Here is a 16,432-nt window from a genome sequence, read left to right on the forward strand (position 1 = left end):
TACTTTGCATGGCGTTTTAATATTAATGACCTCATTTCCATGGCAAAGTTGGAGAATGAGCAAACGCTTGGTAAATCATGCGGTGAGCCATTTTGTGCATCGGGTTGGCAAATACGATCAGTCACTAAACCAGTTTAGTGACGATTGGCGATTTTAGTGCATCTAGCTCTCAAAGACAAGCGCCTCCTACCTGGTCAAGGGTTTCTGTGTACGCCTGCCAGGAAGGGAGGTGGGGTTGGACGGGGAGAAAGATGACTGTAGATGGAGCCAAGAATGGGTGATGCTGGATGGAGACAAAGAAAGATGCTGGACCGTGGAGAGTTGGGGGGGGAAGGAATCATACTGGACACAGGAGAAGAGGGAATAGATCTCTGTAGTGCTCTGCACCTTGATTATTGCAGTTCACTGCTGCAGCGAATTAAACTTTCTCAAACTAAAAGATTACAGTTAATGTAAAACACCACTACTAAACTCCTTTATGGTGTAAATAAGTTCACTGATTTCCCATCTCATATCCTATCCCTATTAAATTTATTACTGCTGTTCATGTCTATTATTTTGGCTGCTACCCATTCCTTTGAAGTCATCCCCTACCTTCCAGAGCTCTTCAGTCCTCCAAAACTTAATGGTGGTTTTGTTTTAAATCAGTTTAGATGTCACCAGACATTCCTGCTTTAGGCCCTCTTTTACTAAGCTGCGGTAGAGGTTTGTACCGTGGCGGTAAATGCTCCAGTGTTCATAAGAACCTACTGTTATTCCCCTTATATATTCCTCCCACTTCCCTTATGTTCCTGTCACCACTTATTTGTATGTATTCGTCTTTTAATCCCCCAAAATACTGTCACCCCCCCTTTTTAAAAAAAAATTTGTACATTGCATTGAACTTATAATAATGCGTTTTATGTTGAAATATATTTATTCAATATCAAAGTGCACGCAAACATGAATAACAAAATAAAACAGAGTTTTTGAAATTTGCACAATAAACAACCCCCCACCCCTGCCCATATTACCCTACACAGCAAAGAATGTGAGCCTGCAAAACAATTACTACTTCAAGTCAGACATTCAAAAGTCTACTCCGGGCATGAGATAATGCGTTTTAATCAAAATTTTATTAAACTTGAATTCTACAGTATGAGTATTGGAGCAGTGTTAAAGCATTTAGAGCTCTGGGCAGTGGTAAAAACCTACTGTGTTTAGTAAAAAAGGGTGAGGGGGGAACAAACTTCCAAGGATATCCATCTTGAGATGTTCCAAACCTTCTAAACTGCACTGAAAACATTACAAGATAGAATTTATCTATGGTGTAGCATGTCTGTCGCTGCTGGAGGCATTCAGCAATCCTATCTGATGTGTAGATATTTTTTTTCTAATAGTAACTGTAGAAACCTGACAAAACTATAGCACACTGTGTTGTATTGCACCACTTAATCAAAGCGAGCCTCAAAGATGAAGGCAGGACAGATCAGTCCATACCAAATATTACGTAGCCGACTATGATTATTGAACGTTAGCCGTTCTGGCTACACAATATTTGGTATAGACCAGTGGTCTCATACTCACGGGCCGGGGGCCACATGCAGCCTACCAGGTACTATATTGAGGCCCTTGGTATGTTTATCATAATCACAAAAGTAAAATAAAACAGTTTCTTGATCATATGTCTCTTTAGCTATAAATGACAATATTATTGTTAAGACTTGGCCAAAAGGAAACTATGAAGAGATTTACCTCATGCAAAATTGTAATTTCTTTAATAAGACATTAACTATTTTTTTCTGAGTACCTACAAATCCAAAATGTGGCCCTGCAAAGGGTTTGAGTTTGTGACCACTAGCATAGACTGATCTGTCCTGCCTTCATCTCTGAGGCTTGTTTTGATTAAGTTAACGCTTTTTATAGTCAGTGGTGCAATACAACACTGTGTGCTACAGTTTTGTCAGGTTTCTGCAGTTACTATTAGTAAAAACTTTTCTGTGACAAAATTACCTGAAGAATTTTTGCAAGTGAATTGAGGAGGATATGTTTTTCTAGCCGTCTTGGCCATATAGGTTTGCACAATTGGGGTTTTTTTTTTCCTCATAAAAAATTCACTTGTTACAGAAACAGAAACGGGAATAGCTATACGAATGATTACACGAAACTGGAAGAATTACGACAGACTTAATTACACATTTTGGTGGGCAAATGTTTGTACTGCTTATAAGTATGAGAGAATGAATGCGGAGTGTTTGGGGTTTAGTAATATATTTAATAGGGTGTGGTGCCTATTGACTGCATTTGTTGAATCGCACTAACCGTCATGTATCTCTCCTTGTATTAGATTTCCTTGCACATCCAGGGTGGGTGGGGGGAGGGAAAGGTATTCTGATTACTAAAATTACTTAATTATAATATTTTAATTCCATAATATGTCTTCATCTATTAGTTTGGGGAGGGGGCAGAAATGATTGTTTTATGTATTAATTGTGTATTTAAAGTGCCTTCTTCGTAGTGTTTATGTCTAAATTAATTGTATGGCACTGACAAAGTTTGAAAATTAATAAAGATAAAAAAAAAGAAACAGAAATGGAGAAAGAACAACAAAAGGAAACAAAGTAGTTAAAAATAAAATAAATATACGAGTATATATGATACTGCTATGCCACCCTATGTTAGACCACAAACAAATAGGGAGAGGAAATAAAAAAAAGCGAAGTTCTTAGCAGGAAATCTTTCAAAATAAACCATAGTGTGTTAGCAAGAAAAGAACCCAATACAATTGTTACAGCATTTCAAAATTTAACCATTTGGGGAAGCAATTACTCCAGACCTTCATATCTAAAAAGTAACATAATTGTTCAGGTTCTTAAATATATTTGCAAAAATAACATCTGGGAATGGGACTTGATATGCCTTGCATTGAACTTATAATAATGCGTTTTATGTTGAAATATATTTATTCAATATCAAAGTGCACGCAAACATGAATAACAAAATAAAACAGAGTTCTTGAAATTTGCACAATAAACAACCCCCACCCCCGCCCATATTACCCTACACAGCAAAGAATGTGAGCCTGCAAAACAATTACTACTCCAAGTCAGACATTCAAAAGTCTACTCCGGGCATGAGATAATGCGTTTTAATCAAAATTTTATTAAACTTGAATTCTAATCAAAGCAGTTTACATATTATATACAGTGCTTATATTTGACATGCCCTGAATCACAAAGAGATGAAGTGCCACTGCATTAACCATTAGACTACTCTTCCATTCCAGGAAAGAGTAGCCCCCAATTCCAAGACTTCTTGGCACATAGACATCTCCATCTGTCTTGAGTGACATCATTCCCACTACAGCTCTTTGTGACCTTAGGCAAATCATCCAATCCCCCCCCCCCCCCCCATTGCCCCAAGTATGGTACAAAATTTAGATTGTCAACCCACTGGGGACAGAGAAAGTGCCTGAAAGCAGTATGTAAATTGCAATAATGACCTGCCTTGGGACTATGCCTAACTCTTTTACAGCACCACCTGGTGGGTGATATAAGATTACATTAGCAGCAAAGGGATTGGTTTAGCAGCTGTTCACAGCCTCATCTCCCTTAAAAAGATTCAGAATAGGGTAGGTGAACTAACAATCCTATTGGATGTGATTTTTTAAAATACCTTTTCATGAAGTTCTCTGTTTTGTGGATGTTTTATGTTTTTAGTAATTTTCTGAAAACTATCCAAACCCCCTCCCCCAAACAAACCTGCTCCTGACTACCCCTCCCCCTTGCCCAGAAGATTCAGCTCCCCTCCTACCCCTTGTGGTACCTCCTTAAAATGCCTGCCGCAAACTCTTGAAGTACTTCCCAAGAGGTTGCGGCAGCCATTTTGAGGAACCTCAGTGAGGGGGATGCACTCCTGCCCCCACCAACCCCTGCTGGACCAACTGAGGGGGGGGGGGGGTTGGAGAGGTATTCTGGAGGAGGGCAAGGGGATAATGTTTGGAGGGGATGGGTGGAGTCGAGGACTTTTTTCTTTTCTAAAAGCTATGTGGGGTGATCTACGTGGCTATTTTTCAGCTGGCTATAGTTATGTGGCTATATTTAGGTGGTTATTTTAAGTGGACAAATTTAAGCAGCTATATTTAGGCGGTTATTTTTGTGGCTATACTTGAACAGCTATTTTTATCCGGCTATGTTTAAATAGCTATATTTAGGTGACCAATTATAACTGCTTAAAAAAGGTCACTTAAAAATAGCCGCTCAAATATGGCCGTGCAGTTTTATTTGCCAAAATGGCTGACAAAAATAGATCAATCTGCTTTTCACGTGATGTTGGGTTTAGGGCTGTATTTTATGGACAGTTATTAAAACAACACCTGGGGTCTCCATGTGACAGGGGAAAGCATGGGACCTTCAAACTCTTACCAATTAGTCTTCCTTCTCTGGACTGCCATGTCCCCTGGCTTAGACAGTCCATTACCTCTGCAGCTGACCCGTTCCAGCACCAAAGGGAAACCTTTAGCGCTGTCCTGGTCACATGTGGCTGTTTGTTGTGAAGGCTGGCAACATCTCAAGCTGGATTCATTCACCACAACTCGCTGCTGCCCCTCCCAGCACGCATGCGAGTTCTTCCTTCCCTCTTTTTTTTCAAGTTCGAAGATTTGATTGATTTTAATATACAATAAAAGAGCTGAGGGTTCTACCGCACTGCTTTCTTCACAAGTGTTTCCCACTTGCCCGCGATGTTTACTTCTCAGATTTTTTTCCCTTCCCTCCTCCTTTTTCTCTGGTAATTTTCTTCCTCCCTGCCTTCTCTGAGCTGCCAGTAATCAGTGTAGAGTTTGGCTCCTTAGGGTGTGGTTCTTCTGACCAGCTTGGTTGTCCCCTGTTCTTGTTTATACCTCTCATCTCGGGTTCTGCATCTTTAACCCTATATGTCATGTCTGTCTGTCCAAGTTAGATTGTAAGCTCTTCTGAGCAGGGACCATCTATTAAATGTCAAAATGTACAGCGCTGCATATGCCTTTCAGTGCAATATAAGTCATAAATAATAGTAGTAGTTGCTTTATGTCAGCAAATTCTAAAAGAGAAGGCCAGCTCATCTATTTGTGAGCTGAAGATGAGCCAAAAGTGAATCGTGCATTAAAAGATAATAACTGTAAACATTCAAGTAAATCGTACCGCAGAATAGAGAATGACACGGTGACAAAATTCATCACTGTTCCCGTCCACGCGGATAACCGCGGGAAACCGTCTTCATGTCATTCTTTAAGGAGAGAGGGAAGAATCAGAATATGAATGGCCACAACCACTGACCCACAAGCTTTGCTTTGAAGAATGCTAGTGTAGAAGGACTGAGGTTGAAATAGAAACATAGAAGATGACGGCAGAAAAGGGCTACAGCCCATCAAGTCTGCCCACTCTGTTTACCCACCCCCTGTCTATGTCCTAATGACCCAATTTCCTTACCTTGACCCTTGTAGGGATCCCACATGGGTATCCCATTTATTCTTAAAGTCTGGCACGCTGTCTGACTCGATCACCTGCACTGGAAGCTTGTTCCAATGATCAACCACTCTCTCTGTGAAGAAATACTTTCTGGTGTTGCCATGAAATTTTCCGCCCCTGAGTTTGAGCGGGTGCCCTCTTGTGGCCGAGGGTCCCTTGAGAAAGAAAATATCATCTTCCACTTCGACACGTCCCGTGAGGTACTTAAATGTTTCGATCATGTCTCCCCTCTCCCTACGTTCCTCAAGAGTGTAGAGCTGCAATTTGTTCAGTCTCTCTTCGTACGAGAGACCCTTGAGCCCCGAGATCATCCTGGTGGCCGTCCGCTGAACCGATTCAATTCTGCGCACATCTTTACTGTAATGTGGCCTCCAGAATTGCACACAGTACTCCAGATGAGGTCTCACCATGGCCCTGTACAACGGCATTATGACTTCAGGCTTTCGGCTGACGAAACTTCTATTGATACAACCCAATATCTGCCTTGCCTTAGATGAAGCCTTCTCCACTAGACACTAGAAAATGACATGGGATTATTTCCCGCGGTTATCCGCGGGGACGGGAACGGTGATTAATTTTGTCACCGTGTCATTCTCTACCGCAGAACAACTGAAGAACAGATTTCATGTTTCAGATTGACCCAGTCAAAGTTCTCAATCTAAGCCCTAATGAAATGAGTCAAGTTGTTCATGCATGAATGTTCTCAAATGTCACAGAGCTGAAACAGTTCTAAATGGACGAATGGCCCAAATTCTTCAAGGGTGAATACGACAGATTGATCAATAATACAGGAATCATTCACCCCGTCTTTTACAAAGGTGCGCTAAGCTTTTTAGCGTGCATGTTATCCTATGGACGCGTTAGCAGTTAGCGCACGTGTTGATTCAGCACGCGCTAAATCTAACCTAAAATGCTTAGCGCACCGTTGAAAAAGAGGGGGTTCATTGAAGTTACTGCTGTTCACAGAAGTGCCCTGAATGAAGGTTTCACTTATTAACATAAGGAAAATTAGTGTTGCATTATTCTGTTGAATAATCAATATCCCTTTTTTTTTTTCTATATTATTTATTCAATAAAGTTACCTTTCATCAGGATTTACATTATGATCTCACCATGTTTCGAGTATAAATTGTGCTAAAATATACAGTACATCATTGTAGAGGGTTTACAGACTTTTTCTCAAATACTGTATCCAGAAATTTGATGCCGAGCCTTGTCTGGGCTTCTGCACTGAATTTCCAGGTATATCAAGCTGGCCAAATTAAAGCTGGTTAAGTGCAATATTTGGCTATAAAAAAACCCCCCACATAAAGATAGGACTACCTTTTATGTGGTCCGACTTCACCCCTAGAATACTCCAAAATAGCCAGTTTCAGCTTCGGTGCTACCTGGGCATTTTCAGTGGAACTATTGGTTAAGTACCACTGAAAATGTCTGGTTAGCTCTGGACAGGCGATTTCAGTCAATTTGAATACTGGGCCCATCATTTTTATGGCCCTTTGAATTTGTGTGCACTGTGGCATGAACACGTGTAAATGTGTTACTGTAAAATTGACATGTACATATGTATGCCGCATCACTGTTTTCAAATGCTCTTCATTATTTAACAATTGCAACAACCACCTTTATTAAACCATATCAAATCTAGGATTCAAAGGAATGAAATAAGAAAACAAACTGAAACATTTACAACATTTCATTTAGTTTATTCATTTCCTTAGAACCGGTCATTTATTAAACCGAGGACAGTGAGGAAGCTGACAGCGTCCACTTATCTTGGGAAGTTTATTATCTATGCCAGTTGTCTGTGATCTGTTTTCCGGGACTTGATAGGAAACATCAAATCCCATGCGACAACTTGATCAGAACAATGCACGTCCTGAAAAATAACGTCACGTCCTTGCGTTGACCCAGTCTTTATTGAAGCGTGGATCTTTAACTCTCTTCACCATACATAGGCGTCACGAGAACACACGGCATTGGGTAACTGGGCCATTGCAATGTTGCTGGTGTAAGTATAACTTGAGCAGAAGATACAGACATGACCCACAATAGAAACAGACTACAAACAGTAAGCACATCCAAGGTTTACAAATCACTCCATTATTATCACAGACACTAAATGGCAGTTACTGTAAGTAAACCTGTCTGTTTTCTCCTTTTATTAGAAAATGGGGGCATTTCTTAAGGGCTTTATCCATAGCTGCTTAGAACAAATGTGGAGGCCAAGCAATCTTATTTACAATCGAAACTAATGGTAGCCAAGAGAACACACCCATGAGAAGTATTTAAAGTTATACACTCTTCTGCAATTGGCTGTTTGAACAGCCAGTGTGGCTAGCACTATACACGAGGTCAGAACACACAGTAAAGCAGCCCCCCCCCAAAAAAAAAAAAAAAAAAAAAATCATCAGTGTAACAAGCAGACCCGGTGCCCAAATCAGGCTGTAAAACAGTACAAAAGAGACAAACAATGATAACTTAAAATATACAGAAAAAAATACAGTGCATGAAATACCTAAGTGACACCGAATGTTAAATACTGTGCTTTCCTTTTATCTTTGCAGTCTGATAAGTCCTTGTACTTAAAAACATTTATTCCTGTTAAATATAAATTTGTTGCTTACTTCCAATACTGCCAATGCAACTGATATTACAACAGATCACAAATTCCACAGACACATCAACATTAAAACATTTACCTAGCAGAAAATAAGTCACTTCTCAGTTCACAGTGCGAAAAAGTGGAACACACTCAGTCTTGGCAAAGGCTTCTGGTTATTTTAGCCTGTCGCAGAAAAGTCCCAATATTGGACACAATACAAGAGGATGGAAAGCAATAGATCACATGTTGGAAGGAAAATCGGGATGCTTTCTTTTGCCATTTCTTCATGGGTAGCGTCTAAGTGACCTTCGTCTTCTATTGTAGAAATGCCTGAGCCCATTTTGCCGTGAAAAATTCATCATGTAATTTTGTTTGCGAGTGCTGTTAAAATGCAGATAGTGAAACAGAGGATGAAGTTATTTCATTAATCAGGGAATACATTAAACAACACGAAAGGCATAGCTAAAGGTCAAAAATAGAGCAAGTTGAAACTGTCAATATTTAATGTGTAGGGTATGTTAGCCAATAAACCCCCTTTTTTACGACGGCATGCTAAATATTAGTGCGCGCTAAACGCGTCCATAGAATATAAAGGACGCGTTAGCATTTAGGTCGCCTTAGTAGAAGGACCCCAAAATGTGTTAAGAATTTTAAGAATAACAGTATGTGAGTTTTATCAAGGATACTGGCTCCGTGAATGGAAATGGAAATTGCAATCCATACAGTCCTATATTGCTGTAGCCACCAGGGCCAGTTCAGCCATTAGGCAGAACTGGGCTGTCGCTCAGGATAGCAGGTTCTGCAGCTGAGGCAGGTGGGGCATAAAACAGCCACAGTTAGCTCTTAACCCTTTCAGGACCAAGGGACATATTTGTCCCATAACTTTAAAATCCTATCAATTTTGATTGGGATAGTCTACAGTTCTAAATTTGATATGTACGGATTCCATATGATACTGCCTTTATGTAAACAAACTGGTTCCGACATTCATTCATTAGCGTCGTTGCCAGATTGATGAGAAGATTCACTTGCCACACTGTCCATAAGCCAGAAGTTTGATTTTTTTTAAAAAAATAATGATATTTCACAAAAAAAATCAATTTTTTGGCATCTGCAAGCCCTTTTTACCATAAAAATGTCGTCAAAACCACAAAAATTGGCCTACGATCCTTATGGTCCTGAAAGGGTTAACTTCCACTCACCATCAGATACCTTTACTCATCGTGCCATTCCTTCTGCTAGAAACTCACCAACCCTGTGATGTCTGTCTGTCCAAATTAGATGGTAAGCTCTTCTGAGCAGGGACCATCTAATGAATGTTAAATGTACAGCGCTGTACAAATAATAAATAGTAGCAGTAGTCGTCAAAGCCAAACAATAGGTCCTGACAGCCACACAAAAAGTAAAAGCAGGTGATGCTTTTACCAGCAGGGAAGATAATGAGTTTTCAAATAACCCATGTACTGTATACAGCAGGGACGTAGCTAGAAGGTGATTTGTTTGTGTGTGTGTGAGGGGGGGGGGGGATGGACTGGGAGGTCCGAGCATTTTCTCTCAGTCCCACCTCCTTCCCCACCCCCACTGCTGCAGTTGTTGCATCCCCTGCTGCCGCCATTGCTACCCCCTGCTGCTGCCTCCACTGTTGAAGAACCACCCACCTTCCCTATCATACCTTTGCTGGCAAGGCTGCTCAATCCCCGCCAGCCGAAGATTCCCTGATGGAGACCACCCACGCTGCCTAAGCGGCACAAGTCATCAGGCTGTTCTGGCCTCTGACACCCAGCAGTTCCATGCATGCTCAGTTCATAAGTGCAGTATCCCTCGACAAAGCATCCTGCCGACTTTCTGCTGCTCAGGAAGCGCGGGCTGAGCTCAGGTAGAAAAACTCTTTGGCTGGAAGGGCTTGAGCACCCCTGCCAGCATGTATGGCTGCTAAAGTGTTGGAGGGGGCCCAGGCCCCTGAGGTGTCCCCTCTGGCTACATCACTGGTACACAGGATGGAGTGGTATTGGGATGATTATGATTTTTTTTTTGGGGGGGGGGGGGCAAGGAGCCTATAAGTTAATGGGAAGGGGGGAGGGCAAGGCTGAATCTTTGCTTTGCATCAGCTTTGGTGATCAAATGGTGCTATAGGAGTGTATCCATATTTGATGCAGATAAACTAAAACCTATTGATTCTTTCTTGAAAATAGAAAGGAAACCATTGTCCTTTACTTACTTCTGTTTTCTACCCTGAAACAATGTGTATAAATCTAAACAATGGATTCTTGGCACAGATCCTCAATCTCAAGGCTAGTCTAATTTTGTAGGAAAAAAAACCCTAAAGACAGAATATTTGTCCCCTGCCTCTTTCTTCCCATTTCCAAGGATCTGTCCTCTGCCCCTTGTAGAGATGCCAGGTTACCCAGTTCCAGGCTGGAGATTTTAGGACAGTCTCAGATTTCTGGCCAACGAATCCTGGTGCATGACGGGACTTGCAGCACTGATTTCAAAGGGCTGGATCGGGCACTGCAAAGCCCGCACTGCTTTGGGATGTAAGTTCAAAACCAGGATTGTCCCCAAATCTCCAGCCTTTCAAAACCCGGTCTGCCAACTCTTTCGAAAGCGTCTGAAAACTTGGCTATTTTCAAAGCTGTAAATTCCGCTTCTCCCCTTACTATTCCCAAATCATATTGTATTTGTTCTCTTTGCTAATTTTCGTAAACTGTGCCGAGCTCTATTGTTTATAGAGAAGATGCGGTATGTAAGCCTTAGGTTTAGTTTAGTTTTGAAAAGCTGCCACCTCGGGCCCACGTCAGGATGGCATCCGCGCATGCCCGAATGCATCTTGGTGATGTCATGCGCACGTGGGGGAGGGGGCGGCGAGGCGAGGCTGGGGCGTGACTTGGGTGTAATGGGGCAGGGCTGGATGGGCCTAGTAGTAGACAAGAGGCGCTTGCATCATTTACCCCCCCTTTTACAAAACCGTAGCACTGGCCATGATGAGGGGGGAGTTAGTGTTCTCTTAAGGCAGTGTCTCCATATGGGTTAATTAAAAAAAAATAATAATAATTATAACTTTTTCACAAGTATAACAACTTGTTTAAGGAAATACAGAGCCATAATCCAACATGAAAACAAATCTAAGTACAAACTAAGAAGTAATAACAATCTTCTGGAAACAGCTCTTTCTTAGACCCCAAACAGAAGGAAAGGAGGAATCAAAATTACCGAGAGATAAGTTGCAGGAAACTATCCATATAGGTTAATTTTGCACATAAACAAAACTGAGAGCAAAATCAAAAAACTAACGAGGATTCAAAAAATAGTATCTACTCAAAAAGAGAATCCCCTGCACAGATATATACTCAGTCAAAAGCAATACAACGTTAGTGCAGTACTAAACAAACTGCTTCACAAAAAATATATACATATTTTATTAATCTTATTCATATTATCAACATTTCAGCAAAGTTAAAAACACATAAGACTACAAACACACATAAACAGACGAACACATAATAAGTAAGACATATCAGATAAATATCAGGACGGCCAAAGAGAGTTCACTAAAAGTCACTTAGCTTGAAGAAGTTCAGGCTCCAACTTGAAGAGCAGCCATGAAGTAATCAAAAGGCAGATGAAAGTCCCAGGTCGTCCGACAATGAGGTAAATCAGGTGAAACAGATCCAAAATCAGCAATAGAGGCACACTAAAGTGCTAGTGCTGGTGCAAGTGCAATGGTAGTGCAAAATCCGTGTCAATACAATATAAGTTCAACACGGACAAAGTGCAAAGCAACACTCAAAAGAAATGTTCAAAAAGAGGGTTCTGAAACAATCCCAAAAGAAAATAACACGCCAGAAGACTGACTGCCTTTTTGGGCGTGTTATTTTCTTTTGAGATTGTTTCAGAACACTCTTTTTGAACATTTCTTGTTGCTTTGCACTTTGTCCGTGTTGAACTTATACTCAAGATAGTGACTTCACTATTTACTGGGTTAATGGTCTGAGCACATCACCACAATATATTTATTTATTAAATGAAAAAGATACAAGAAACAGCAACTGTGAAATTTAGTAGTTATATAATTGAGAGTTGTTCACAGAATACCATTGTATATCTTCCTATCATTATCTAGTATAGAATGAAGATTTTGAACAATTCTGGTCTCAGCTAGCCAGTATCAGGTAACAAGAAAATTTTAAGAATTGTAATAGCAGTTTGATGAGATGTAGTTTGGATCATACTGTAAAAATATACGGTTTTGAAATTAAATAGAAGTAATGAATAAAATTTGATTTAATTTGATCTTCTAGTGTCCCTCCCCGACGAAGGAGACGAAACTCGAGTCGGGGGGACGGAAAACGATGAGGACAAAGATAAACGTTTTTGGATTTTAAACAACATTATTTTCATTAGAGCACAGTCACCATTGAGATTTAACAAGACCAAGTTCAACAAAAACCTCTCTATACAGATAAGTACAAACATAATTGATGAACTGGTTTAAGAGCAATTAGGGAGGGTCGGGGACAGGTGGTTGCAATGATGGTCCCCTGTTAAACTCAAGATAGTGACTTCACTATTTACTGGGTTAATGGTCTGAGCACATCACCACAATATATTTATTTATTAAATGAAAAAGATACAAGAAACAGCAACTGTGAAATTTAGTAGTTATATAATTGAGAACTTATACTTGGAAAATTTAAAAGTAATTTAAAAACATTTCTCTTCAAGGATGCCTTTGAAAACTAATTTTAATATCCTATACCCTAATAAATTTTATCTTGTTATATTTGATTGTTATTTTGTTTACCTTCTGTATTTTTCCCTTAATGTTTCTTCTTTACTTTATTGATTTGTATTTCATTCCCCCTTACCCAATGTTATGATTATGTTAAAATTTTGTTTTTAATCCTATGTTGTTTTTTTAAATATTGTCGTTTATTGTATTGTTACCCATCAAATGTAATTTTTAAACTGTTCATCGCTTAGAAGTATGATTAAGCGATTAATCAAAAAAACTATTAAACTTGAAACTTGACCTGGGACTTTCATCTGCCTTTTGATTACTTCATGGCTGCTCTTCAAGCTAAGTGACTTTTAGTGAACTCTCTTTGGCCGTCCTGATATTTATCTGATATGTCTTACTTATTATGTGTTCGTCTGTTTATGTGTGTTTGTAGTCTTATGTGTTTTTAACTTTGCTGAAATGTTGATAATATGAATAAGATTAATAAAATATTTTTTGTGAAGCAGTTTGTTTAGTACTGCACTATCGTTGTATTGCTTTTGACTGAGTATATATCTGTGCAGGGGATTCTCTTTTTGAGTTAATTTTGCACATACCTTGACAGGAGCGAGTTTCATTACGAACCCCTCCCCACGCACACCTTTTATCAAGCCGCACAAGCTAAATGGCAAGCTGCCGATTGTATTCCTATGGGCAGCTTGACATTTAGCTTGTGCTGTTTGGCAGTGCAGCCTGATAAAAAAAAGGGGTGGGGGTGGGGGGTGTAAGTAAGGATGGGGCAGCAGAATGGATTTGTGGTTGGAGGGACCAGACAAAGAAACAAACCAAACCGCACTCCCACCAAAATTTCTCACTTTATATTCCAGCTTTGCAAGGTTTAAAAAAGGTTTGGATAATTTCCTAAACGAGAAGTCCATAGGCCATTATTGAGATGGCTTGGGGAAATCCACTGCTTATTCCTAGGATAAGTAGCATAAAATCTGTTTTACTACTTGGGATCTAGCTAGGTACTTGGGACCTGGGTTGGACACTGTTGGAAACAGGAAACTGGGCTTGATGGACCTTTAATCTGTCCCAGTATGGTAATTCTTATGTTCTTATTTACACTTACCCCCAGATTCTAAAAATGGTGCCCAAATTTTGTGCGATCCCGAGATCCATGTGCAAATAAATTAAAAAATGAGACATTAACAAGCAATTATTATTGTTAATTTGCACTAATTTGGATTTGCACGCAAATCTGGCTGCATGTGATTCTGTAAAGATCTGTAGCCAAATCAGCTCACGTGCAGCCCAAAGGAGGTGTGACCATGGGAGGGGGGAGGGGATGCGTGGATAGGAGAAATGTAGGTGTATTCTGGTTGGGATCTGGTCAAGACTTCATTTGGAGTCCTGTGTATAATTCGAGTGAATGCACTTTCATAAAGATATAAACAATGGAATCGGTCTAGAAGGTGGCTACTAAAATGGTTAATTAGGCTTCATCATAAAACATGGGGACAGACATAGATCCCCAATATACATGCTATGGAAGAAGGGGGGGTGATAAGATATATTTAAATATCTCTGTGGCAGAAATGCACAGGAGGCTTGCCTCTTTCAATTACAAAGGAAGCTCTGGATTGGAATGAGAAAGCATAGGATGAAGGTGAAAGGGGACAAACCCAGGAAGAGTAATGGAAAGGGTGATACACTTCTCCCTCCGTATTCGCGGGGGATGCAGGCGGACCATAGGCGCGAATATGGAAAAAGCTCGAATAACTTTTTATATGTTATTCATGGTTTTTACAAAGCGTTGTCATTTTTATTATAGAAACCGTGAATAACTTTTCCACTGTTATTTGCGTTTTTTGAAATAAGCAGCGATTTCACTGTGGGGGGGGGGGGGGTTAGAACGGGGCTGGGCCACGCATCCTCTCTATCCAGATGCAAAATCTGGTAACCCTAGCAAAGGACAGCAGTTGCATCAGTCATTGCGAGAGGCGAAGGAAGGATAGCAGTTAATCCATATGTTAAAACTTATGGCAAGGGTCTTTGTAGAGTGCCTCACCACGATGACCCAAATTTCTAACCTCGGTTTATATTTGAGCCAATCATTTTTCCTCCTTTTTTTGTGGGGGGAAAAAGGTTAAATTTAGGTTGGTTTGTATTTGAGTATATACGGTACATAAGTGCAGAATTCACCTCCTGGACTCAGGGTAGGATTAACCAATAGGCCAAGTAGGCACATGCCTAGGGCCCGAAATGGTCAGTGGGGCCTGATGAAAGAGGGCATTAACATTGTTTTTTTCCAAACGGCGATGGGCCCCTCCAGCATCGATCAGCAACACGGGCCCCCCCCCGATTGGCAACGCGGCCCCCTCCCCATTGACGGAAAGTAAGACAAGCAAGCAGCGCGGGTAAGAAAGGCAACGGGAACTGTAATTGTGCAAGCGGTGCTGCTTGCCCAAAGCTTCCCTCTGACGCAGCTTCCTGTTTCCGCCTGGGCGCATGATGGGGTGGGGCGGGGAAGGGGGCTCAGTGTACTTGGGTACCCAGGGGCCCTTGATGAATTAATCCTGCCCTGCCTGGACTAGTTCTGTTTGGATTCTGTGAACATGATGCACTGTAGTAAAAATACTCTTACAAAACCTCTCAGCAAGCTAAATACATTTCTTATAGTTAAATATATCAAGCACAGCATTCCCTCCGCTTCACATTACATTGTATGAACAGGTTTAAAATGATCTCGGCTTCATTAGTAATCAAGAAATGAATTATTTATTAATAGCTCTTACCTTACTCTAGTGTAAAACCAATGACAGCAAATAATGAAATACAAGATAAGTTAGAAAATGCCTTTCAATGCATGCAGCACTGTGATTAGTCATAAAAGTCTGATGAGGTTTAGAGGCAATAAAGGACTGTTCATCTCTTTTGAAAATAAAATTTGAAGAAATTATTTCTTGTTTTCACCAGGTTTGTATCATGTCATTCAATATTCGCTTGCAACACGGGTAAAGCAAAGCTAGAACAAGACACGGAAGGCAGGATTAAACTTGGAACAAATGTCGATCTCAGAATGCCACCAAGGTCATTTCGAGGTAACACTGTGACTGTTTCACATCAGTTTGATTTGGGTATGATGTGACACGCCCCCCTCCTCCCCCCCCAAAAAAAGAAAAGAAATATAAGAAGTTTTAACGCAGTCACAAGTTTCTTTTGTAATTAAATGTATCAAGTTTCAAGTTTATTAAAATTTTTGATTAATCGCTTTGTCTTTTTTTCAAAGCGATGAACATACATATATAGAAATAGAAATTAAAACATTAATTATACATGACCTTAAAAATTAATTTAAAAGAGAAAAAAAAAACAAAAAAAACCTAAATACATATTTGACAAAACATGAGTAAAGGGAAAAGGGGATAAGAACTACAAAATATAATAAAAAGAAGGTTGGGGAAAAACATAAGGTAGGAATTTTTTTTTTTAAATTATTGAATTATTGTGTTCCAGATTATAAGTTATTAATCAAAAGCGTCTTTAAAAAGGAACGTTTTTAAATTAATCTTGAATTTATCAATATCATGCTCTTTTCTTAGGTAGATTGGCAAGGAGTTC

The 16,432-nt window shown here is 40.0% G+C and overlaps 1 protein-coding gene across 1 annotated transcript in view; it reads right to left on the reverse strand.

Moving 5' to 3' along the window:
• Positions 1-6,572: 6,572 nt before the first annotated feature.
• Positions 6,573-16,432, reverse strand: part of RELN (reelin) — a 534,390-nt gene continuing 524,530 nt past the window's right edge. Inside the window, exon 64 of the mRNA XM_033958706.1 lies at positions 6,573-8,472. Within this exon, the coding sequence (XP_033814597.1) occupies positions 8,376-8,472 (97 nt within the window). The 3' untranslated portion in view covers positions 6,573-8,375. The remainder of the gene's footprint in view (positions 8,473-16,432) is intronic.

Source organism: Geotrypetes seraphini, chromosome 9 (genome assembly GCF_902459505.1).
Source record: "Geotrypetes seraphini chromosome 9, aGeoSer1.1, whole genome shotgun sequence".
Classification (NCBI taxonomy): domain Eukaryota; kingdom Metazoa; phylum Chordata; class Amphibia; order Gymnophiona; family Dermophiidae; genus Geotrypetes; species Geotrypetes seraphini.